We start from the raw sequence: 26,832 nt of genomic DNA on the forward strand, positions 1-26,832 counted from the left end.
CTTCAGGTAGCAGTACGGGTTATTTAAAGCTGTATGAAGCGCCATCCTGGGGGCAGCGTTCAGGTGCTCCCGGAGAGCGCTGGCTGTGTTGAAATACAGTATCTCATGCAGGGTCTTCCAGTCTGCAGGGATGAGGTAAGTTCTGAAAAAGCGAGAGGAGGTACAGGGGAAGGAGGGGAGATACAAGCGTTACCTTACGGGAAAGGACAAGGTCTGTTGCAGTCACAGAGTACAAGAGTGTACGTTTCCCAACCCGTACCGACAGATCTTGGAAAAAAACAAGATGAACAGCACTGAAATCAGCTTTTAGGCTGGGGAGACAGTTATTAGCCACTCTACATCTAACGCATTTGGCACTACAGCTGGGCCACTGCCACATTCTAAAACAAGAGCCACACCTGAAGCGTGAACACCGGTCACGTACTCTAACCCACAGGTCTTGCTTATCCACCTTGAGGCCTCCTGATGAGCCTCTGCTCACCTTTGTCTTCATGTCTGAGGCTTTTTGCTTGGCACAGTCATGCTTCTGTTAGCTTCTCTGCCCCCAGTAAGGCTCTACAATTAACAAGCGCCTTCATCTCCTCCTCAGCCCAAGCCTTTCACATTTCCTGCCACAGAGCTGCCTCCAAAACCCTATCTGCTATGCCCTGCTCACCAAAAAAAGTTCCCAACATGGGCAGGATATCACAGTTGATATCTATACAGTTTCATAAGTCAAACAGATCAGCAAAGATTAGGGTAAAAAAACTCTTAACTTTGTTTTGCCCCTTATACCCAGTCCTTCCTCAAATTTTCCATAGCCAAATAAGTTGGTCAATTCACATGCCAATTTCTTCTACTAATCTATGGGAAAGAGATTTATTTTTTTTTTTTAATTACTATTTTTAGAGCCCACATCCAAGAATGAATAAGAAGGGGGGAGGGAAAAAAGAAAGCATGCTTTGTACCACAGGGTCCCAAGACACTAACTAGACAAGATGAACGTGTTAGCAGAATTCCTGTTGCAACTTCCGAGGCGAAGCAGCAGGGGAGTATAAGAGAGGAAAGCTCACCTCACCAGATTGTCTATACAGTCAACAACTTCCAACCGAAGCATTTCAAACTTGGTCAGCTTCTTAGAGCGCCTGGACTCACTCAGCTCCAACAAGGCCTTTGGAAAGAAAGCGGTGCATGAAACCATGGGGGAGGCAGTTACTCTCCGCAGAACACAACATACGGCGAATTAATTTTTGCTGGCCTGTCCTCGCTGAAAGAGCCATTGTGCAGGTATTTTTACTTAGGCCAGTGTAATCAGTTCTCAAACTGGTAGGAGTTTGGGAAATTCAAAGAAACATGTGTTAGGCAGAACATGTAATTTACAAGTTAAGTAAGAAGAAACCCCCTAATTTGCATTTTGAAATCCTAATTTACGACAGATGTTTTCTATAATTTTCCATGCGTCAGGTGGGCCTGACATGCATAGCTGGTACTTATTAATTCATTTTTTCAGAAGAGTTACTTATGCACAACCCTTACTCAGAGCTCCAGCGAGCTGGGAAGAACTACCCGTGGTGAATTACATCTTAAAAGATTCAGTTAAGGAACCAATCAATAAAGCCTATGCAGGCCTAACCTTCTGAAGATGATAAAGGTCTGTCTTCTTCTGGAGCTCCTTTTGTGATGATACGGACTCATCTTGTTCTTGGCAAGCTTCTGCTACTAGAACAAAACTCATGTTTGATATGTGGGGTAAACTTTTCCTGGCTACCTACATAAACCCCCTAACCCAAGCGATCCGAGAAGCGTTGTTACTCCTTCACATGCACCCAAACACGGGCAGCGTTGGAGTCTCGCGCCGTGGAAGAGGTTGTTAACGAAGGAGCCTGCAGTGCAGCTTAACCAACAGTCACTAAGTCACCCAAGCAATTCAGCCCTGAGCAGAGATCCAGCACAAGCCTTGCACATCACTTCTGGGTTATACACACCATCTCATTCTGGGTCATACGTATCATTCTGGGTCATACCCTCAACATCTGTAAGCTGGACAGATTAGTACTAGATACAGCTGGGGAGGGTTCAAAAAGCCACACACTGCACGTTTTCCTGTAAAGAAACACTAAGAAACGCACTCTCCCGACTTAACCCAGAAACTGCAACCAGAGCAGCAAATCAGAAGTGTCCTAACGTATGTCGTGATTCAGTTCTATTCTCATCTTAATTTACAATAAGGTTTTGTTTCCATGTAAGTTCGTCTATCAGTTGCGCCAATAATTAGTAACTTTTAGGTAAAAACAAAGCAGCAGAAATTCCCAAAGCGCAATCAGTGCCAGGATGAGTGATGATGAAAATCAAAACCAGAGGTAACTAGGCTTCTTGCCTTACTTATGAGGATGGCAACAAGACGGAGATTCCACCATCACAGGCAAAGCGCCAACCAGCAGTGACACCCATGATACATAAAAGCCTTGTGGTGACCTACATAGAATGAGCTGGTGTTTCCCAGTGCCCTGTGGACATTTGTATTTGTGTTGAAGACTTCACCACAGAGAACTTCCTCTCTCCACTATTACACCCATATATTTTGAGATTGTTTATTTTTCATCACAGAATGGTTTGGGTGGGAAGGTTCCTTAGTCCCACCCCCCCTGCCATGGGCAGGGACACCTTCCCCTAGACCAGGTTGCTCAAAGCCCCATCCAGCCTGGCCTTGAACACTTCCAGGGATGGGGCATCCACAGCTTCTCTGGGCAACCTGTTCCAGTGCCTCACCACCCTCTCCGGGAAGAATTTCTTCCTGATATCTAATCTAAACGTCCTCACTTTCAATTTAAACCCGTTACCCCCTCTCCTGTCACTACAGGCCCTTAATCAAATCCTTCAGCTCAAAACATACTGAACATAAGGATATTTTGTTCCCTTAAGCTTCGTATTTTATTTTTCTAGCTCATCAGTAGTCGGGAAGATAGACTTTGTTGTTATTAAAAAAACCCAGTAAATTTGGACCATCCTTTCCCTCGAAGGCTCTGTGGGAGATTTGGTTACATAGAGTTTTGGGAGACTTCTGAAAACTCCTGCTGAAAAACACCATCACAGAAATATAGGAAGAAGTCACCTAAATCAGCAACCTGTTCATGTAAATCTATCTTAACTTCCCCTTTGCACTTCTTCAGGACAGCTTAAATCCACTTTGAAAACAACCTCAAGATCATTCATGGATTCATTAGATGTTCTCTGCTCTAAAATCATCTTCAGTGAAAATCAATACTGCCCTTTTTGTTTTATAGTTCTGCATGTCCCTGAATTGATAATTTGTTTTTAACTTATTCCCTCAAAGTAAAAACCCAACTACTTAAAAGCCTTTTTCCTTCAATTCTTTTTTTCCAAACTAGATGAACGTTTAGGTTTTGCATTGTAGTTCAGATCCTTCAGTGCCACACATGGCTTTTTCAAAGTGATCACCTCTGCCCTGTACCACATCCCTGCTATTACATCTGTTGAAAAATACATGGTACAGGCAAGAGCCAATTCTTCTAAAGAATCCTGAGTTAAGCCTGGAGCCTTACACAACAACTTTAATTTAATTAGACTGCATTTGGTGGCTTACTGCCTCCTTCCCCAAATGCTGGGTAGCAATCAGATAATGAACTTCAATTAATATACATAAACCAGGCCATATGATGATAATGACTTCATCTTCAAAAAGGGAATCATAGGGGAGCACTTCTCCGTAGTTCAGGGGAAGCAACAAAATTCCCGTTTCAGAAGAATGCTGGGGAAGCAACAAAATTCCCGTTTCAGAAGAATGCTGGAATATGGCATGTTCCTATTTCAGAAGGAACAGGGCCGTTTCTCTTAACCTGCCTCTGAAAGACAAAGGCTGCTGCTACCCATTTGCCACACTAAACTCCCAAACACACCCTCTGCCAGGAACACACAGATAGAGGGGCCCGAGTGGCCCTGACAACTGCCGCTCGGTGTCCCAGCTCTCACACCAGTTTAACTGAAGGTGCAGGTGAAAGAACCTTCCATACCTTTGGAACACAGCATGTCATAAGGAAGTCTGCCCCTATTCATCTTTCACTGCCCGGTTTTATTTGGTAACTGACTTTAACAATTGCAACATCTGGTAAAACGCTCACAATGTATGTATGACAGATTTAGTGAGTCATGTTTGCTCATCTCTCCAGTTTCTTATCTGACATCGCTCTTCCCTAGTATAAAAGCATGAAGCACATGCCAATAAAAAAATAGAAGCATTTCCTAATTTTATGCATGTATTTAAAAAAAAAAAAAACAATCCTGAAAAATCTGATGGTTTGATACAGTGACAGGGTATCACCAGGGAAAATGATACCCACTGGTCAGATTATAAAGACAGCTTTCACATAATCTGTAATGGAATGTATACACACCCACCTTCCAGTTTCTGAAATTGGGTCAAGAAATGCTTCAACTTCTCTACCGCCTGATCAAACTCCTTTCCAGAAGATGACACAAAAATTTCCACACACTCTTGAAGCATGGTTACCAAATCAGACTTATTCAACATCCTAAAAGACACAATTGTTGGCTGAAGTTGAAATGAAGAATGATGAAACAGCTTTCAACATTCTTAGTTGAAAAAAAAAAAAGTTTTAAAATAAGTTGAAAACCTCCTTTTGTAAGAGAAAACCTCCAAGATTTCAACCACTCTGTCTTGCAGAAAAGTCAGTCTTTTTCCTTGCTGTCATTAACAGAAAGAAACAAATCAACTTGCAGAGATGTCCTTCACGTTTTCCTGCAGAACTGACAATGAAGCTTTTCTGATGTTCTACCTAAAAATGCTTGCTGGATAGTTAAAATTTTTGAAACCGAGTCAGATTTAAAAAAAAAAAAAAAAATACGGTAGAGTTCATAACACATTCCCAAGACTGGGAAATGAAACAGGAAAAAACCCCTCAGATCAGTATGTATTCACACATCCACAAAACCCACTGCTCTCTGTGGCTCAATGATCCTCAACCAAACCCAGAAGTGCTGTTGGCTGTATTTAGTTGTGCTAAACCTGGCTGCCACTAGAATCGCAGAATCACGTAGGTTGGAAAAGACCTCCTGAGATCACCTAGATGACCTAGCCCAACTTTCAGTCTAGCATTTATTGCTTTTAATTACGTATTAGGGCATTCTATAAGTGTCAGCAAGCACTGCTCAGGCTCAGAATCTTCATTTAAAAGGTACCAAAGCAAGTCCTTAAAACAGCCATAAATGAAACCCTGAATTAGCCGTGGCATCACACCAGTACCATCACCCTGCACGTAAGGTTTTTCACCCGGTTCCCATTGCTAAACACTCTGGTTCTGAGCAATGGCACCTTTGTAACATCCACTGTGCCTAGGAGCCCTTCCCGGCCTATTCCTGTGGTTTTGCTTTGTCTGACACAAAACAAAGGTGCTGATACAAAAATGCAAACCAAAGGTGCTAACAGTTCAAGGATTTTGGAAGACAAAAAAACCACAGCTACACCAAAAAAAGGAGCATGACAAAAGACTTAAATGATGGTGATGGTGCGTCAGGCAGGGGGTCTCCATATCAGCTACCTAAACACTGAGGAAGAGAGATTTAAGGAAGAATTTAGAAGAGGCTGGGGAAGCGTTATGGATGTCTGGAGGGGCAACTGCAATTTCAGCTTCAGATTCTAACTGGCAGCTGATGTTAAATGCTTGTAAAGGCTGGAATTTGGAACTTCTGTTTATCTGGTTCAGGGCTGCCGATTTTTTGCAAGCCAGGTGTTGCCTTCAGATGCACGTTTGGTACAGAAAAGCATGGGGAGTTAACAACAGAAAGGGTGACCCTGACCACACCACAAAAGGCCAGAAAACATTTTGAAACCGCTTTGCAGGATATAATGTGTAAAGAAAATAGCCTCCTTCTGGGCCAGACACAACACTGCAATGATTGAACACCTAAGATCCAGAGAGGATAACCGGATCTGGAGACCTGTGTGTGGGAAAGAACAAATTTTAGTAACATTATTCAAAAAGAAACTTCAAGTTCTAGAAGAACTTGTGACAACAATGGGACTATGGGACCCAAAGAACAGGCCAGAGGATGGCTATCACACATCGGGAAACAAAGGATCCTTTTCAACCTTTTGGGTTCGAGACTACTGCAAGGTATGCCGGGTATCAGAGTGGGGTTAAGATTTTAAGTCAGCTAGGAGACAGGCTTTAAGCAGCAAGGCAGATCTCTGATCATAAATCTGCCTCTCATTATTCAGAGGAGTTACAAAAGAGCAGACAGGAAGGTAGGATGAAGTCCGCAGAAACTCCTGAATGCTGAAGTGGGCAATGATCTGAAGGAGACATGAACACAGCCTGGTCAACAACAAACTGACAACGGTCTCGGAAGGGCAGGACTGGGACAACCAGTGACGAATGGCATCAGTGATCAGCAGACTAAACCAGAGTGCAGTATCTAGACAGAAGATATTCCACACAGTTCTGCCCCCTAAAAGCTTGACGAGATGTCCCAGCTAGTTGGTTGCCCATAACCAACCAAGTGAGACACTCTCCAACATCTCAATCTTCTCTCTCTTCTGACTGGATTAATCCACTGTGAACTAAAGCCCACACACTCTCCCTGTCTCTCCATGGTATTTTTTTTAGACTCTAGACAACTAGATTGAAGTAGAGTAACTATTGCCTAGACTGCTAAAGTTCACCTGAAACACCGTCTTTGGGGAGAGCACTTCTAGCACAAGGGATAATGCCCGTCCAAGGAAAAGCTGAAGTAGAGAAACAATCAACCGACCACAAAAGGAACTCAATGCAACAGCTGAAAACCCCACATTCAAACAGAATTCCTGAAGGGCAAGAGACAGACTTTGTTACAACCTGAGAAATAAGCTGATCAAAACCACCTCTATTTTTTTTACTTTCTAAATACAAGGGAAAAAAGCTGGACTCCAGAAAAATAACCACTGAAAAGAAGAACAAGGGATGGGAAAGGGCAAACAAAGACATCAGCAGGTGGCAGGGCCCCTGGGGGAAGGCAGAGACATTAAGGAACAGTGAACAATTCCCATACCTGAGCAAAGGGGGGAGGGAGGGAGAAGACTGTCAGTAAAAGGGGAAAGATCACGTTACCATTTTCTTCTAGATGACAGCAGTAAGATTCTATGCCGAAAAATCAGTGACAAGAGGACGTATGTGTAAAATGGAAAACAGTAAAAGGAAAAGTTAAAAGCTGAAAAAATAATCATCACAGTATTCGCAGCATTCCAAGTATTTGAAGGAATTGTGTTGAAGGGATTTTGTTAGACAAATGACAGAATTCCTGGATTAGAGGAAGAAGAAAGCATGTTCTATGAAAGGAATGATAGTGATCACTGTAATTCTATCCGAAGCTCCCACAATGGCAGCCAGCACCAGAGTCAGAACAGCAGGGAGATGAACAGGTAACAATAAAGGGGGAGCAAGCCAGAGTCTGAGGGCAGCATCAACTTGGAGATAGGAGAAGAGGCAGGTGAATTCAGAGCAGAATAAAGAAAATTAAACTTGGGAGGAGAAAAAGGAGAGGAAAAAATGGTCAGGAGTCAGAGATTACAGAACAGAAGGTACAGGAAAGCAAAATGACACATGTGTGGTCAAGGGCTGATGGGTGATTGAGCGCTGTCAAGATTCAGGAGAGTCAGAGAAGGAGTAAGAAGGAAAGACTGCAGAAATGCCAAACCAAGCATGTAATCCTTTCAAAGGGATGAGGGTAAAGAACATAATGCAGTGGTGATGAGCAAGAAATGCTCACTACGGCAAAGGTGCAGTTTGATGAGCGTGTTTCCTTGTGTGCGAGCCCAGGAACTTACCCTCCACCCAGCAACTGACATGGTTTTTCTAAGCAATTTTACTGTCAGACACGTCAAACCTCACAAGCTCAGAGGTTCTTGAAGGGGCAGTTACGTCAACGGCGTTGCACCAGCTCCTTGTGCAACAGAACCGATGCATTATTTGCATGAATGGAGCTATCGGGAAACAGCCACTTGATAAAGCACATTGAAAAGTCTGCAGCTGCAATGTTGCAACTGAAGGGTTTTTAATTAAGAACATTGGCTTGGATGACTTTTTCCATTTTAAACACTGACAGACAACACAAGTGTAGGCTCTCCTGAAGTCCTAAGATCACAATAACAACACAATTAACTCACTCCCTCTACAAACATAAACAAAGGAGACAGAGGGAAAGTAGTAAAATAAAGGCCTCAGCCACTTACTTGGAACAGATTCTAATTTTCACAACAGATTAAAACTTAGGACAACAAAAACTAAACACTTGGTTGATAATATCTAACACCATCATACTTTAAAAGACAAAACCCAAGTGATGTTCTCATTCACACACAGTAATGTCAGTAGTTTCAGCATAATTACTCAGGGCATGAGAGACACTAGAACCTGGCTGAGTTTCATGGAAAATGGTAGAAAGAAAAAATAAAACCAGCAGTCAATTATACTTGCAAACAATCCTACAGCTAGCTGTGAACAGGTAATATCCCCAGCTTTAAGTTGCAGAATAACTGATGACTGGTATCCTGCACGTGTACAGTGGTACAAAAACAACATGGGGAAAAAAATAAATTAAAAAAAAAATCACCGTGCTAGCTGAAGAGATGACTCATACTCCTCCGTTTCCCACACTCTGTTTTCCAAACATGCGCAGTGCAGCTCCCTGATCTGTTATGCAGAAGGTGAAGAAAAGATGAAGTATTAGTATTTTACAAAGTAATTCAGAACTCTTACATCAAGCTTTTCAAAGCAATATGTAATTCCTTTGCAGCTTGTTTGCCAGAGATGTAGAATGACTGCAAAAGAAACGAGAGCATTTGGTATATTACAGAGCTAAGCTCCTAGATGACTTGTGCCAGAGTCTCTGTGTGTTGCTTTGCACCAGGTTTCAGACAACTACATTCAACTGAAGGTAAATGCAGAGAACAGAGAGGAACTCCAGGCAGATGTCCCAGCTAGAACAGCTTTTTATTATCATAGAATCACAGAATGGTTTGGGCTGGAAGGGCCCTTAAAGCCCATCTAGTTCCACCCCCCCTGCCATGGGCAGGGACACCTTCCACTAGACCAGGTTGCTCAAAGCCTCATCCAGCCTGGCCTTGAACACTTCCAGGGATGGGGCATCCACAGCTTCTCTGGGCAACCTGTTCTAGTGCTTCACCACTCTCTGCAGGAAGAGCTTCTTCCTGATATCTAATCTAAACCTCCCTGCTTTCAATTTAATCCCATTACCCCTTGTCCTGTCACTACAGGCCCTTGTAAAAAGTCCCCCCCAGCTTCCTTGTAGCCCCTTCAGGTACTGGAAGGTGCTATAAGGTCTCTCTGGAGTCTTCTCTTCTCCAGGCTGAACAAGCCCAACGCTCTCAGCCTGTCCCCATAGCAGAGCTGCTCCAGCCCTCTGAGCATCTTCGTGGCCTCCTCTGGACTCATTCCAACATATTCTCAATTACTGGGACAGTTCATGCTGATTCTGCAGTCAGGGACCGATCCCAGTAACAGTGCAGAATACACTGAGAACCAACAGACAAGTGCACATGCACAGAATATATTGCTCTTCTAGTGGAAGAGGAAATGGCTTAGCATGAGGAGGTAGATTTAATGGCATTAGAGCAATATGGCTATTAAGAGCATTTATCACTGTTCCTTTACTACCTTTTAGTTCAGGCCAGGAGGTGGCTAAAACTCAGTCTCTCCATCTGAATCTGACTAGCAAGCTAATAGGTGGTAGAAGAGTGTACAATGGTGCAATGCACACAGATAATCCCAGATATGGGAAGCCCGTGCATGGATTCTCATACTGATCTGTGCATCTGCCTCCTCCTGGAAATTCCTTCTCCTTGACTGATCCCACGCCACTCAAGAAACCACATGCTGTTGCCCCCTGCCCACAGCAAGAAAGCATCTGTCTCCATTTTAAGAAGCAGGGAGCAAAGCAGCAGAATAGTAAACAAAGGGAAGGAATAAATACTTACTCAGATGTCATACTTCGCAACAGAAAAATCCACGTTTCACTAAAATGGAGCAACAGTGCATCCTCACCTGCTTGCCCAAAGGATACTTTGGAAGAGAAGATGTGAAAACATGAAGACATCTCAGAACTGTAACATAATTTTCATGGTAAACATGCAAGCTGTCCAGCAACTTCTTTGTTGTTTCCTACAGTGACAGAATAATTGTTTCATAAATCATTCTGACATCCACTTATTTAAAACTCTCACAAGTACTTAAAATGACTCGAAAGTGGCATGCTGATTTAAATCACCAGTGTTAAATTAAGATCCCTGTGCAGAACAGCTGTATTTCAACCACTGACTGCTATCGCACTGCGTACTGCTAACTTCACTTTCTTCCTCCATCTCGCTGGAGAATTGTTATTGAGGAGCATTATTCTTTTACCGTTTTCAACTATATTTCGCCTTTAGATTAGGTATGTCATCTCGCAAAAACAAGACTATGCACTACACCTTTAACAGGCAATGAGAAATCATAGAGCTATTTTCATGCAAATATATAAAAACGCAAATAATAAGTGACACATGTATCTAAAAATGTATTTCTTATATTGAGGATGACATAAAAGTTAAGTATACATAAAAAGACCAGTTCACAGAAAACAAGAAAGACGCAGTTGCTGCTCCTATGTGCTCTTAATATGAGTTCTGTTTATTCAGGGTTTGAGAGCTGCAGGAAAAAAAGAATTATGTGTTTGGAAAAAGAAATTATTGACTGCTGCCACCGAATTTACTGGATGGCATCTCGTTATCACTGGCCTCCCATGGAAGCGTAGGTAACACTCCCGGAAAAGCGTACTCTAAATTTCCAGTAGCCACACTGAAGTACTTTGGGCTCATTACATTTAAGTTTGTTAATCAGAAGATCTTCTCCCACCTGTCTTCAGTCAAAGATAAAGAGGACAAAATCACAGGCTTCTCTAAATATTTTACTGCAATCTTGCTCAACCCTTCGAGCAAATTAATCCAAATGGAAAGAGAGAAATAAAACAAGCCACTGAAGTTTTCCAAAGTTAAACTGAAAGAAAAGGTATCAAGGACTGAAAAAAAAAAAAAGGCAAAAATCATAGAATCACAGAATGGTTTGGGTTGGAAGGGACCTTAAAGACCATCTAGTTCCAACCCCCTGCCATGGGCAGGGACACCTTCCACTAGAAGGAAGTTATCTGCAGTCAGAATACGGAAGTACTGACATGTGCAAAGGTTAAGTGTTGTACTGCAAAGACTGAAAGCAACAAAGACACTTGGTGGTACAGAGAGCTTTCTGATGCTAAAAACGTTCAAGATGATTAAAAACATTAGAAGACATTCGTCTCCACAGATTTTTTATTTATTAAAATACATAACTGATGTAACAATTGTTTAAATTTCTTCCAGGACCTTAGGGTAGACACTCACAAGTTTGTGTTTTAATTCTAAGTAGGTTCCATTTAAAAAAACCCATACCTACCACAAAAAAAAAAAGAGAAAGAAAACAAACTGCCTTTAATGCTGTCACATTAATCTTATTTCCCCAGCCACAGAGCATTACAGCATCTCTATTTCCCTCATCCTGTTTCCCAGCTCGAGACAGACGTAGTTCATATACACACATTGCCATGCAGCAGGGCTATTTATTCTGCCAAATCATGGAGTGAAAAGGCATATTCTGTTTTAGAAGAGTTTAAAAACTTTATTAGACTAGGCAATGTTCTTTCTATAAATACAAATCGTCAAATGAAATTTACCATGAAAACTTTCAGGCAGAGTTGTAAGTAATTAAGATGTAAAATTGCTTTTAAAACTGATTCTTCTAAATAGGTGGAACTCTTCCCACAGTTATTAAAAAAAGGTGGTATCAAAAAGGAATATAAATTGCAGCTGACAGAGGGTATTGCTGGTTTAGGTGCTAAGCTTCAACAGCAAGTTCACCTAGTCCTGAACATAAACAGTAAATGAATAGAAGGAAGTACCAGACTTTCAAAGTGTTTCCCAAGTTCAGAATGGTACTGTCGATTAGTATGACATACAGAATAAACAGCACCTCATTAATGCAGCAGCAGGGCCTTTTCTCCCCAGATACACCACACTGCCAGCTTGGCAGTGCGATAACAGTCCTACCCCTATTGCAGGGATTAGAGCAAGCGTCTTCAGTTAGTTTGTCAGAAGCAGCATATGCACAAGAATTTCAGCTTCTTTCCCAACCTTAAGGGGTGAGGCTTGTGAAATAAAGAGTGTATTACTAAACATAAAAGTTTAAAATGTATTAAGCTTATGAGTATTCAACTTTCAAAGTGGCAGCCCATTACATGGTCTTTAAATCTTCCACAAAGAAAACAGTCTCTCAGCTGCTCATTCCCACTCCTTCCCTCCTCCTGCTTCAACAGAAGCATCTATGCACCTGCAGAGTGGAGATCATTCTGCAGAAACAACGCAGAAAAACCTAAAAAAGCCATGTCTTGTCCTTTTCTTTTGGCCAGGTTACATTAGTTGGATTGTTTCTCTGATTACACTCATTGCACAGCCACACAAGGAGTTGTGCTGGCACATCTGCTGAGGTGTGAATAAAGAGCAAGGGAACAGCAGCTTAGGCTGGTTTTGCCACTGAAGACTGTGGATCATAAAATAACGTATAAATCACGTCTCACCCTGACTACTGTAATTGCACTGCACTTACAGACTTGCCTGCTACCAACTGCCCTTCCAGCCATTAACATCGCTCTTCACACCTGAAGAGTCCTTACGGCCCAGGAAGGCCTGCTAGGATAAATTAATTGCTTTATCTCTAGGACTCCCAGTTGCCTGACAGGTTAGTTACACTTGAGATGGAGAGTGAGGAGAAAACCTTTACCCCGAGCGATGCTTCTACAGGGAACAGTTCAGCTAGTGAAAATAACCAACAGATCTTTGTTGGCAAATTCCTAAAGGTCTCACAAAGTAGCAGCCTGACTTTAATCACCTGACAAACCTTCCGATAAACACGTAACATTTCAAGTTTTAATCCTGTAAGGCTCCCAGTGTGAATGTGTACCTCGGGACCCAGGCTGCCCTACTGGGTTCAGTCCGAAACTGCACAGGGGGCACGGAGGATTAAGAGTTTATGAAATAACCTCCAAGATTACTTACCCATTCTTCAAACACTTCACTGACTCCAAATAAGTATTAAAAGACCAGGCCATAAATAAACCTTGTAACCTTCTCTTTAAGCAGCTATATTTTTAGACAAAGGTAAAAGTTGATGTAAGTAAAGTTGTGCAGCTTTGTATAAAAGTATACCTGGTAAACCTAGATATTTGTAATTTTGAACTGATGATCCTTACTCTTCATCGCTGGACACAGAATCATAGCATCACAGAATGGTTTGGGTTGGAAGGGACCTTAAAGATCATCTAGTTCCAACCCCCCTGCCATGGGCAGGGACACCTTCCACTAGACCAGGCCGCTCAAAGCACGACACGAAGCACGGTGGGTACTGTATGAAAGATGGAACTGTACATCTTAGTCTTGTATTTTATTATGCTCCACAAACTAATAAACTGGAAAAGTTATTTTTGCTCTCCCCAGACATTTTTAAAATTTTACCTTTAAGACATTGTCTTCTGTCAGCAGTGCAATCTGTTTCTCTGATGCTTGATTTTCCACATACCTGATGGCAAGAAAAACCAAGAACATAAAAATTAGAATGTAAAGTATGAAAAAAGATTATAGGGTTAAAAAAATTAAAAAAACTTATGCTGCTATAAGGATTTATTTGGAAAGAGTCAAAAAGGGACAGTCAAATCCACCAAACAAAGACCACTCCCAAACCTTCAAGATTATGCTCTGGGTCAGCTTAACAAGTTCTGAAGTAATTTATGGCTATTTGTCATAATAGCTTGTTTGTGTATTAAGAATAAGAAAAAGTTCAAGTGGTTACACATGACAGAAGCTGTACTCTCTAGATCAGAAGATGAAGGCTTCCTGAAATTTAGAACTGTCTTCCTTTTGATCGATTTACCTTTGCTATAGAAACGTATATACAAGTCATCTACAGATCCCTTTTATCTTTTTTTAAAGCTGACTAAATGCAAGATTATTAAAAAATGTATTTCTCCCTTTTACCTTCTAAAAGAGGGCAGTCTTCGAATGTTTTCACACTGACCATGGGATAAAGAATTCACTCTTTATGGCAACACAGTATACTAAGAGGCTGGGAATAGAAGTGCTCTACAATACAGAGCTGAAAAACAAAGCAAGAACCAGTGATGCTAATAGAATTCATCCTCGCTGCTGTAGCTACCTTTCAATGCTTTCTTATTATACAGTGCATACACTACAATGACAGTAATGGCATTCCTAATTCATTACAGTTCATAAACATTCTGTAAGCCAACACAGTATACTAAGAGGCTGGGAATAGAAGTGCTCTACAATACAGAGCTGAAAAACAAAGCAAGAACCAGTGATGCTAATAGAATTCATCCTCGCTGCTGTAGCTACCTTTCAATGCTTTCTTATTATACAGTGCATACACTACAATGACAGTAATGGCATTCCTAATTCATTACAGTTCATAAACATTCTGTAAGCCACTACAGGGCACCGATTGTTGTCTTAAACACAGTCACATAATTACCTTTTTTGTCGTATGCACTATCATAATTCAGCATCTCATCCTTCCCTCTTACAAAATGATAACTATAGCTTGTCAAATATTTTCCAATCACTTATGTGAATTACTGGATTCTTTAGGTTACATACTCTGCTCCAACGCTCACAAATGACAAAGTATATTTAAAGATACAAGAAGCAACCACTCTACACAAGCAAACTTATCGCACGCCCTGATTTCAGTTTCCTGTACACAAAAATACAGTGCTAAGCTCTTACCATGCACGCGTGCAAACACACTTTATTAGTGACTTCAGCTACGCTAAACATTGGTAGCATCAGGGCCCTGCCTGGAGTAGCCTACACTCATCCCATCTATTGTTACAAACAAAATAACCCCCCAGTCGAACAGACTGCACCTCACTAAATACTTTCAAAACATGAAAATTGTCAAAGGAGAAAGATACTTCCTGTCAGAAAAGGTAACATCATTCCTAGACATAACGAGATGATGGTGACCCCTTGTATCTATCACTCAGGAAATCTGATCTGAAATTGCTTCTTCCTTGAACACTTTCACCAGACATGGACACAGCCATGCGCTGTCAGGGCTAGGACTTGTATTTTCACAACAAGCCAAAGAAGCAGCATTAAATCCTGGTGACTCTTTAAATTTGAGGAGTTGAAACCCTACAAAAGCACCCACAGGTCTGTCTACTGAGGTGCTACAGACAGGGTATCTCTCCTGCCCATGAATAATCACTGAATCTTAGCTACCAAAGAATCTGAGGCACTCTAAAGGCATATGACACTAAGAGGGCATGAAAGAAAACAATTTCACAATCCTGCATTAAAACAGATTACCGGGACTACAAATTCTTTGGAGAACTTGTCTGCAGTCCACAAAAGAAGACTTAGACACAGAAATACATCTAGATACAGAGATCTGTATAACCCAATAAAAATGTAATTATCATGCTCTGTGTAGGCTATTTTTGGAAACCTTGAAGTCTTCCACTTTGTCTCCCAAGAGGGAAAATGTAACTCCTGCAGTGCTGCTTGGAGCACAAGCAACACCACTGCGGCACAGAGTAGAGTGACCCTACAGCTCCTATTTCCCCGGAGAGGTACGGAGCGTGCAGCCATAAACTGTGCCAGCAGAGTTCAAGCGGGGAAGAGACACTGCTGTAGACTTCTCACACCATGGCAAATCAGAGTACAAGGGTCTGGTACAGTGCATCACTGCTGGAGAATTTTGCCAGGGGTGTTAGAAACTACAAGTTAATCTATAGGTCTTTCTACCCACTGAAGCAGGCTACCCTTTTAACTGTAACCTTTAAATACAGGTTTTTGTGCCAGGGTAAGCTTCTACATGCTTCTTCATACCTGTCCGACGAGTTTTCCCTTAAAACCTTAGCAGGTAAGGTTTTAAAACACCCACCTGTTCACAGACCTAAACCATTTCCAAAGGTAATTTTTCCATTCAGTTCAGTGACAGCAAGATTAGGACCTAAGAAATCTTTCAGTGCCCAGTAATTACCCTTTGTTTTCGTAACCTTAATTTGAGTTCTTGTTACCATTGCCTACCTGAAATCCTTTGATAAAATTCTGGACAGAAAAATCATGGTACAAGAATATGTTGATGAGAACCTGCAGAACTTTCTCACCCAGTTTAAAGGGAAAATGGGGTGACAGAATCAGCTATGGGAGACAAAAAGGAACAAGCAGCCATGAGAGAAATTATTCCGAGAATTCAACTCAGCAAATTTATAAATACAATTCAATACAACACTCAGTACGTGAGATACTAAATACACTCCCATAGTAGTATATTTCTACTAAACTGCCACAGTAGTATATTTCTACTAAAATATCCATGCAAACAGTTTATTTCACCACATTTTGCTAAGTACCTCTTACTAATAGACAGCATTTGAGGTTAGTTTTGCGTAACACTGCTTTTGTATTTGTGTTTAAAATTGCTAACAACAGAACAGAGGTTGCAGTAACAGCCAGGGAGACCATCGCCTTCAGCAGGTGTAACAGGGATTCCGGAAATCCTGCACAAAGCTGTGTACCAAGAATCGCACAGGCACAGCATCCATGTGGCCTGACCACTGGGATAACTCCGCTGATTTCTGACGGGCAGCAAAATTCAGGCTGAACTGAACTTTTCTGTTTAAAGCTACCTTCTTCTGGAACAAAGTAAAATTGAAATCAAAGCACTACTTCCATGAAGAGGTGGGAATGCCAAAATGTATTGTCCAATTATGTATGCACAGATGTCGATGCAAATGAAAGATGAAAGCAGATGCGTGAGCGCGCCTCTATGTGACAAGGAAGCTGTCAGTATTAAGCTACTCTGTGGCTATGAGTAGAAATATCCCAAATCCACAGCTCTCAGGAACAGATTCCACTTCAAAAGCTTCACACAAACCTATTTTTACAGACCACACATGCTCACTATGGTGGAATACACACACACTCCAATTTAGAAAGGGAATTACCTTGTCAATTATAGTAGACAGGTGCTCTTTACAGGAAAGGGTCTGGAAAAGCTCTATGCACAGCAGAGAGGAAACAGAGTGAGGAAGTAAGCTGTGGATAATCATTGGAGACGTAGCGATTCCAAAAATCAGTACTAGAGGTAATTCACAGATATGCTGACTAGATCATGGGGGAAAAAAACCAACAAAATACAAAGTTACATTATAGAAAATCATGAAACAAACACATCACGTTCCTACTACAGCATTGAGCTTAGATGCAGGAAGAAGGTAAATTAAAAGATTTGTTGCCAGTAAACCAAAAGAGATTTGATGTGGGGCAAAATGAAAAAGAAAGGAAGCTATTTAAAGTCATAAAGTGGAAAAGCAAATTAAATCATATTTTAGAATTCAGATTTCGGGAAGTGGTATAAAAAGCATCTTTTCAATTAGAGTGTTGTATGGGTCCTATCTTCCCAAAAAAAGTTGGATTTGAGAACTGAATCTTATGCTATAAATTCTTTTCAAAAGATACAGAAAAATTAAGAAGAGACATTAAACAGCTAACAGTCTCAAGCAAATGTAGAAATTTTACACCATTTAATATATTTAAAATAAATATGCCCCCCCATAACGTTCTATGTTCCTACTATACTTAAAAAAAGAATTCCAGCACCTCCAGATTCAATCTTCCTCTCCAGATATTTTTTTAGTATATGCTTTGAGAAGTGATAACCCAGACTGATGCTGTATTCTTTGTCAGTGGCATACAAATAATACAAAATGCACTGTTTTCAGCATAATTTCAACATTGTTTTCCATTTTTATTAGTTCTAAGGAGATACAAATTCTGCTTTTTATCATAAATACCTTCTAGGTTAAAACTGACAATGCATTCCTTTCCTCTGTTTTCACCATAGCAACTTTCTGACCTTTGTGTTCTGTTATCTCACAGTTATTTCATCCCTCTAACTCCTCAAAAGTCACTGCTAGAGACCTAAAAATAATAAACTTTTCCAAAGTATAATGCAACTCTGCTGAGCTTCTTTTTTACCCATCTTCTACTTTACTTTAATCAAGACAATCGTTAGTGATAAGATCATCTGAATCCTCTAAACCTTTTTTCTGAAGACATAGTCTTTGAAAAAGATGTATTTGCAAAGAGTAGACTGACAGACCTGAACTGCACTTCATCTACATTCCACATGCTCCTAATTAGGTATTTATCCTTGCCACAAAAAGCAAAATAAAACACAACACTTACAAAACAACTAAAACCTCATTTTCCCCTGCCTTACAGCCTACTTATTTCCAGATAATTGTGTATTTGATTTTACTTCTTGAAATGTTCCCCAGAGAACCCACCTGCCGGATCTGAAGTAGAAAACCATTGTTACTGTGGGTGTCTCAGCAAGGGAAATTACCTGGCCTTGTTGAGAGGTGTGCACGCTGCAGCTGAATTAACTGTACAACTGCAGCCCCAGTTCTGCTGCAACTGTAGTTTCAACCTGGGGACTAAGTGCAAGATGCTCTTTTTGGAGAGCAGCATGGGGTTCTTTAATTAGGATGCATGAGATGATAACAAGGTTAAGAGAGGTTAAGGAAGGACAGAAGCACAAGAGCACCTGAGGTAGTCTGCTACTCAGTACAGACCCTGGCCAACCCTGAGAAATTCTGTGGGTAAGTTTTATACGCTCCCATTAATAAGCAACTGACCTTTAAGCAGCATTACATCTGTAGCCATACAAAAAAAAAAAATCTACTCTGAAAGCAATTTTAGAAGTCTACAGAAGGTAGATCTAGGCATCTTAAAAAACAGTTTCACAATCACAAATTCTGTAACAACTAGTAACAATAAATCCTCTTACGCAAATAATTAAATCAGCCAAGCAATATCTCAACCCAGCCCTTAGGCACTCTGGTTCTGAGTCCTAAGTCAGCTATAGGACTATTTATCCCCAAAACCTAGCAAATAGGTTTTTTGCTCAATCACTGCTGCAAAGCAGCATCATCAGTATTTGATTCCAACTCTCCACCAGCCACTTCCAAACAGGTGCAAATAGAATATGGGTAAAGGAGTGGAAGAACGAAACTTCAGGTCACATCACCTGCTGATGAATATGAAGTCCTGAAGTACTTTGGTGGTGAAACTCTCCATGTCTTTGAATATAACTACAACTGGAGGAGATTGACACTCTCTAGAAGAGGAGGTTCTTTTTTTGCTCGGAGTTTCAGAATCTGTTTTCTTTGAAGCCATTCATTATGCATTAATAAACAGAAGACAGGAAAATAAAAAAAGACTGAATCACATCCACAATATTATAATGCTCTGAAGTGACATGACTGACTTCTTGCTACAGCTGTATTTATTATTAGCATCTAGGATTGCAACTTTCCTTCATTCTGTTTGGCACAACATGAAGTTCAAAGAAAAAAACCTAATTTTAAAAACCCACATTCCAACAAACACAAGAACAGCTCTGTGGGACAGAACTAGTGAAATTCTGTTGGGATTGAGGAAGATTTCAGTTGTGCACACGGACGCTGCCCATACCCTGTATCTTTACCCAGTAAGAAAAAGAGCATGTACTCATTAAACTTTTATTTAACACACTGCTCCGATGAAGTCATCATAAGATCAGCTTTTTCATGAAAAAAGTAAAACTTAAAACCTCATTAGGTTTATTAAATACAAAGATACTAAAATATTTTGAGAGTTTTCTCACTGTCTGTCAATGTAGCGTGGGCTGCAGATGACACAATGGCACATTAGCACTGTTACGGTGCCTTTCTGCTGTTCTTTCTGAAAGTTTTATTTCAATAAACAAAGTATCTCAGCACTCCTGGGAGAAAAGCATCTGGCATGAGGTTGATGCTGCATTTCAAGCTTCCAGTTCCAAATTAAATTTATGATAAAATAGTACTTTTTGCTTGGTTTTCAGATTTCTGACATTTATACCTCATCAGAAACCAACTCCGCATTTGTTATATATGTCACAGATTTATATTCCAATCACCTCAATCTCAGTTATTTCTCAGTATTAAATGAAAAGCTAACCTTCAGCATTTTTTCCTCTAGAGCACAGAAATCTGAGTTACTCGATTTCTTTTTTAAAAGCATCTAAAGGTCAGGTATTTTTATAAACTGGTAATTAAAAAAACCCCCATACCTTTGTTGCACTCTTATACCAGTTGATAAGGGAAGCCATTGAATAACGTATTCGATTCTGAGAAACCTGCATGCAGTCCTCATCTTCCAAGTCCACTTCTATATAGCAGTTCATCAGCTGCCCTATCAGCTTCTGCATCAGGTTTTTTATGCCTTCGCAGCACATTTTTAAACACACAGTAAAGACATTTGGTTATTCGTTAACACTTCTCCAACTCATACTCTAAAAAATTAGCCCAAGTTATCGCTTACTATTTTTCACTTTTCTAATTATTCTCCTTCTCTCTCCAGAATGCACAGCTCACACTCCAGAGAGCTTGAAAGTATGTATGATATGCATGTTGTTAATGCAATAGACATTATCCTATTAATTTGCCTTGATAGCAGCAACCCAGGTTAAGATGTTGGCCCTGCCACCTTTCCTGAACTCAGCCACATGCTGACAGAGTGACCTAAATATAAGGCACCCAATCCGTAGATCTGGGGATGCTGTCATAAGTCACTTCAATCTTTTTACTTAGAAAACAAAAAAGCAGCAACAAAAGTGGGACAAAATTTTATTCTACCCATTCCCTCGCTGTAATAACGTGACTGTAAGCATTTAAGAAGTGGAATGCGTACATAGGCTGTACAATTAAACTTGAGGAAAGCCAGCCTACAATAGCAACACGCAGTACACTAAGCAGCGTGCTCTTGACACTTAAGCTACAACTAAGAAGTTGTTTTAAATGGCACTGGATGCCTCTTAAAATACGGTAGGCATGACTGCTATGTTAACATGGGATTGAGCAAGTCTTTAGAAAGTCCTCCACCCTGTTATTATCAAATTTGGAGACAAAGGCTAGAATTTCTACTTAACTGACAGCTTATTCAGATGAAGAAGCAAAGCTATTGCAGTATTTACCTGGGCAATCTTTGGCCTCCAGCAAGGCTATGTAAGGAGTAACGTTACTCTGAAGGACTTCCGAGAGGCTTCTGAAAGTCAAGTCATGGTCTGTAACATTTACACCTAGAAGAAAGACAAATTTTTAAGGGCGTTTTTCCTATGATTTGTGATCACAATGACTGAATAATAAACTGAACAGCTGACAAAACCCAGAAGGTACCTCAAATATTTGTGTGCAAAAAGCCTTGCACCATTTATGAGGAAGAATGAAAAACTCGCACAAGATTAGACATTTTTTTAAGTAGCAGCTGATGAAAAGGAACAGAATCACTGCTAAGATGTTTCATATAGTTCGAGTTTCTTTCTTTAAAAAAGATTTCTCAAGGGTGAAAACCTGCAGAATAGGACTGGTTTTCTAACTTCCCTGCTCCTCATAACCTCACGAGCCATCTCCAGCCTACACACAAGAAGATGAAATTCACCTCCTAGAGAAGAGCAGTGCATGCACCCCAGACCTGGATCCTCATCACATGGCTTATGTAAGGATGAAAGTTACGAGTTAGTATGAACTAGTCTGAACTTACTGTGATCTACTCATTACTTACTGCCTTTGTTGACATCCTTAGACAATGAAAAAAAAACCAGAACAAGCCCCTTCAGAAGGCAATTCACAGCTTCTTTCACAGAAACATTCAGAGCATTAACTTCTCACTTTCTACTGCATAAAAATGTAGACTACCTTCCAGGCTGTGTTAGTGCTCACATGCTAAATTTGAAGCAGAGGCCTGATTTTAGGTTCCCTAAGATGAAAATGCAATCAGGTTGCCTTGAACCAGTGTTAGAGTTACAACCCTTTGAAAGAAAAGAGGGGGGGAAAAAAAACCCAACCAACCAACAATCTACAAACAAACAAGACTTCAGAACCTAGCACTAACTTCAGTAGTAAGATCTTCAGCTATTTTCTTCACCCTCTGCTCCTTTACCAAGACAATGACACTGCTTCCCTAAAAATACACTGCAATAACATATATCAGAAATAAAGCAGTTGTGTAATTCCATGGTTAGTTACAGAACTCACCAAGCATGTTGATGGCAGAAACAGGGACAGAATTAAAGCATCTCCAGTGCACCACAAAAAAACCAAATCACTGCCAGATTCCTACGGCAAAACCTTAGGGAAGGTGTTACCTTACTGCACTATTACACATACAGTGGGGAAGGAGGTCTTTTCCTGCTTCCTTCTCCCAGCCCAATCTCTTCTGTTAACATTTCTGAAGCCAATGTTGCTCACAGTAATTACTGGAAGTCAGCAATATAGAATCATAGAATCGTTTGGATTATATTTTTCTTTGATGTCTCTATCAGTTCTAAGCAGATGTACGTAAGAAAATATATCTTAAAAAAATTACCCAGGACAAGAGCTGCAGTAGGGATTTCTCTGGACTTCATCTGACAAGTCCATTTTGTTGTCTTCTCTTGGAACTCAGAATGAGACCGCCTCAAAAAACCTACTAGGTTATCAAATAATTGCTTATTCAAGTCTTCCTGTATTTTCTGTAAACAAACACAGAGATATTTTTTTAATAAAAATGTAGGAACACCAGAATATTTTCCTTTTCCTGTCCCTTTCCTGCATAATTTTTAATCCTTAAACCTACAGGGTAGAATTTAAAGTAACACTAAGTTTTCCTGTGAACAACAAACATGCCAATTTATTCACTGTGTGGCAAACAGACATTTCCTATCTTGGCCCTTCTGGTTGAATGCCTCAACAATAATTTGGAAAGCAAATGAGCTTAACTGTGTGGTCACAGCACAGACTTTAAGGAAGAATCAAAAAAAAACCCCATACTGACAAAATGTGACATAGGAGGAGTACAACAATATCATTAGCTTCTGGAAGAATATTCAGGGAAATTCCTATTATTCCCTTTTCGCTTACGAAACATCTGCAAACATTTGTCTGAGAAATCTGTATGACAGAAAACATTCAGCTCCTCCGGATCTAATTCAGGATGAAATAAATTAAAAAAAAAAAAAAAGGCATTAAGTATGTTTTGTAGGAAAAAATACTAAACCACATGACTTCCACATTTGCTACGCTGTCTTTTGACGTTCTGGATGATTTTCAGACAGGCATATGTATGCGTAAGAACACATGGAAAGATGAGAGAAAGCAGAGGGACATAAAACTTTTCAAGGCAGATACACAGTGGCAGCATTTTGTATTTCTTTTACTACGTATGTGCCTTTGAACACCTGTCTCTAATCCAAGGTATGCCTTCTCCTATAACAGATGAAAAATTTACTCTTAAGTTCAGGATACCAGTAAACACCCTAGAACATAGATGGTAGAAACAAGATTAAACTCCTGCCCCCAGTAAAATCCCCATCAAGATTTATTAGCAAGAAGTAGTGACGCACACAGCAGTGAATTTGATTTTAAACAAAGCAGCCAAGGCCGTCTCTATCAGCACTGATGATGCAGCTATCAAAGGAGTTAAGGTCACAGCTCCATGAGACTGTACATGAGCCTGCTGAGAAACCAGAGCTCCATTTCCATTTATACAGAAGGGTTCCTGTTGCGCCCCTGAACAGCTGATAAAACTGTACACAAAGAAATCTTACTCTTTTCACCCTCTACTTATTAAAAAAGAAAATTCCTCCGGACTTTGTTGTTGATTTGTGCACCTGATAAACTCTACGGAACTCAGAAGTAACTGCAACATGGCAGTTTAAAAAGAAGAGTTTACACCATCAGCTTCATAAGCTTCATTGTAACAGCTCCTGTATTACCATGCATCTCAATCCTCCAAGCTGCTGCTTCAGAATCCATCAGACCATGAGCTGCTTCTTCTGATTATTGGGTGTTTTCACTACGCTGCCCTAACAAGAAACTAAATCCTTACTTTGCATGGTTACACAGTATGTATTATTTTTTCTGATGCACACTTGCGAAGATGGAATTCAGTCTGCCACAGCACTACAAGTTTACTTCTCTTTCTTAAAATCCATCAGCCTCTTCCTGCCAAAACAACTTTGTTACTGGCACTATTTTGGCAGTGTTCAAGTGCCAGCTCGCTCACTTGCACGACACCAGTTACTCTGGAAAACACTAGGTTTGGTCATGATTATCTGTTGTGTGGTCTGAAAAACCACTATCTGCACATCAGAGATGCTAAGATTACCATCTTACAGCTCTGCACTCAGACTTTTTGTTTCTAGCCTAGACCCTGGCAGTGCAACTGGAATACCTCACCTTACAGGAAGAAACTGTTTCTGAAAGCCCTTGATGACATATATCGTAATAAGAACATTTGCAAGGCCACTGCTGACAGCAGGGATCAAAACTGGGATACCCTGCAATGCTGAAACAAACAGAAGTCCAAAAGTAACCTTCCAAAAATGAGTGACAGTTTCTGTGCTACTTTTGCCAGCTTTTCATGTTGTGAGAAGCCTGAAAGGATGTCATCACCAGATGACCGATGGTGCTGCCACAATTGTACCACAGTTTATGATGGACATACAAAGGTTCCCTGTGCTCTACCAGAGCACTGGGGAAAAGACCAGCACAAGCACACAGTCTGCCAATAAATCATCCGGTAGCAGTATGCTGGCAAAAACTTTGGAGAACATCCTGCTAAGCTCCCTTAGCACACTACCAGAACCATTAGAACATAAGCCCAAACAAACAAGCCACACACTTCCCAGGTATCCTGCCATGGATCAGGTTTACAAGACCAGGGTTTGAAAGTATGTTACAGTCCTGACCAGATGAAGCTGGCACCTACCTGCTCTGAACTCACAGATGCTGCTGCTTTGAGCAGGAGTTCAGACTACAGACTTTCTAAGGTCCCTTCCAACCTGGATTATCTCAGAGTTTTGTATGTAAGAACAATTATCACCTCCAAGTTTGCCAACAGTGGGATAAAAGGGTGGTGAAGCACTGGAACAGGTTGCCCAGAGAAGCTGCGGATGCCCCATCCCTGGAAGTGTTCAAGGCCAGGCTGGATGAGGCTTTGAGCAACCTGGTCTAGTGGAGGGTGTCTCTGCCCATGGCAGGGGGGTTGGAACTAGATGGTCTTTAAGGTCCGTCCCAACCCAAACCATTCTGTGATTCTATGATAAAAGGAAGGTAATTCTAAACTCAATAGGAAAAGGTGTCAGAGACATCCCAGAATCACAGAACTGATGGAACTGTGTTCCATCAGGAGGAAGATGGACAGGAGGAGCTATTTGGCCAACCCCTAGCAGCCTCAAAGAAAACAAGCGTAGGAGATTTAGAACAGGAAAAGAACAACGATTTTGCAGATGGCAGTGGCTCTGTGCTTCTGAGTGGTTAAGTGAGGCTTTGGGCTATGGTGGGTTGTACCTGCTGCTCTGTGAGCAATCTTTGCAGAGCATCAGCAAAAAAAAAAAAACCACAACACCCAACCAAACAATGCTTCTTCAATCCGAAAATCCCGCAGCTACTGTTGGCAGTGTAGAAGCATTGTACAACACTGTGCCAAAGAAAAAAAAAAAATCCAAGAAAAGGTCTTCCAGAAGTAGCCACAGAATGTCATCTTCCCTATCATCCACTGTGCAGCTGACAAGGCAGTTTCTGGTGCAGCTGCCAATGTTGCTGCCAATGCTGGTAGCTAACCCATCAAGGTGAAGCAGTTGGCAGGAAGATACCACATATACGCCCACAAACTTCTGTGTGTTCTCCATAATCAGCACCGCGACGCAGCGCACTGCTTTGCTCAGCCTGGCTCTTTAGGGTTTGAAAGGACGCTGCCCAGTCAAAGGAGAGCTGGATCATGGAATACTAGGAAGAGAGTTAGAGGAATTTACGAGTTTAGCCCAAGGGCTCAGATTGTAAGCTACATCAGCTGGCTACTACTGTACATCCCAAAACAAACTTTGGAAAAAAATTTCTCATAATATCTAGAGTCCAAAAGCAGGCAGAGGAATACGGAGTAATTGCACAGAATCCTTGACACCAAATAGAGATGGAAATCCCTGCTGTAGGGATGCAAGTATTCATACTGTAATACAAGCCAGCTGGCTACAGGGACACAACAACTGCATGTCATCTAACACACAACAATTAGGAGGCCACAGTTCAATTTGGAATTAACTCAGATTCCCCACCAGACAACCCCACCGACACTGTACTAATTCAACAGACCATGCTTTCAACTGTGCCACTTTGCATTTGACATCCATGCAGTTATATTCACAGAAATCCATTGTGAATCCTGGCAGCAGCCTAAAATCCTCAGAGGACTGGCAAGCACGTAACTGAATTGAAGGTAGAAAACAGCAGTATGGCAGGAACTAATAAAAAGGACAATTACTAAGAAGAGAAGCTTAGAAGCAGCAGCTTGAAGCACCAAAAGCATATGGTTGTGTGCTTCGAAGTAATGTGTAATTGATGAATTTATTATTACTATTTTATATTCTGGACAGGGATTCCCATCTTAGTGTTTCTGGCGCTTTCGTTGCTCTAATGCACTGCCCTTTTAAGTGTGTAAAAGAGATGATCTCCAGAAACAACGCAGGGAGCAGCTTTGTTATAAATGCAAAACACTAGTCTTGGGCGCAAGACTCACCTCTGTTTCCGATTTGATCTGATCCCATAAAGACTGACAAGTAGCAAACTGCAACTCAGCATCCTCTGAATCACTGTTTCTTTTGCAGAAATCATAAG

General features: G+C 40.9%; 1 protein-coding gene across 1 annotated transcript; it reads right to left on the reverse strand.

Moving 5' to 3' along the window:
• LOC104505686 (origin recognition complex subunit 3-like) lies at positions 1 to 26,832 on the reverse strand (the record flags this gene model as incomplete). Its single annotated transcript, XM_010161247.1, is given in 16 exon segments — positions 1 to 142; positions 1,053 to 1,150; positions 1,613 to 1,695; positions 4,396 to 4,529; positions 8,605 to 8,684; positions 10,056 to 10,172; positions 13,589 to 13,652; positions 14,108 to 14,171; positions 14,174 to 14,225; positions 16,184 to 16,297; positions 17,104 to 17,263; positions 19,191 to 19,327; positions 20,253 to 20,404; positions 21,156 to 21,260; positions 22,547 to 22,691; positions 26,735 to 26,832. Coding segments are annotated over 16 exon segments (1,745 nt in total), but the record flags the coding sequence as incomplete, so codon positions are not given.

This window comes from Eurypyga helias, unplaced genomic scaffold, assembly GCF_000690775.1.
Source record: "Eurypyga helias isolate BGI_N326 unplaced genomic scaffold, ASM69077v1 scaffold18221, whole genome shotgun sequence".
Taxonomy (NCBI): domain Eukaryota; kingdom Metazoa; phylum Chordata; class Aves; order Eurypygiformes; family Eurypygidae; genus Eurypyga; species Eurypyga helias.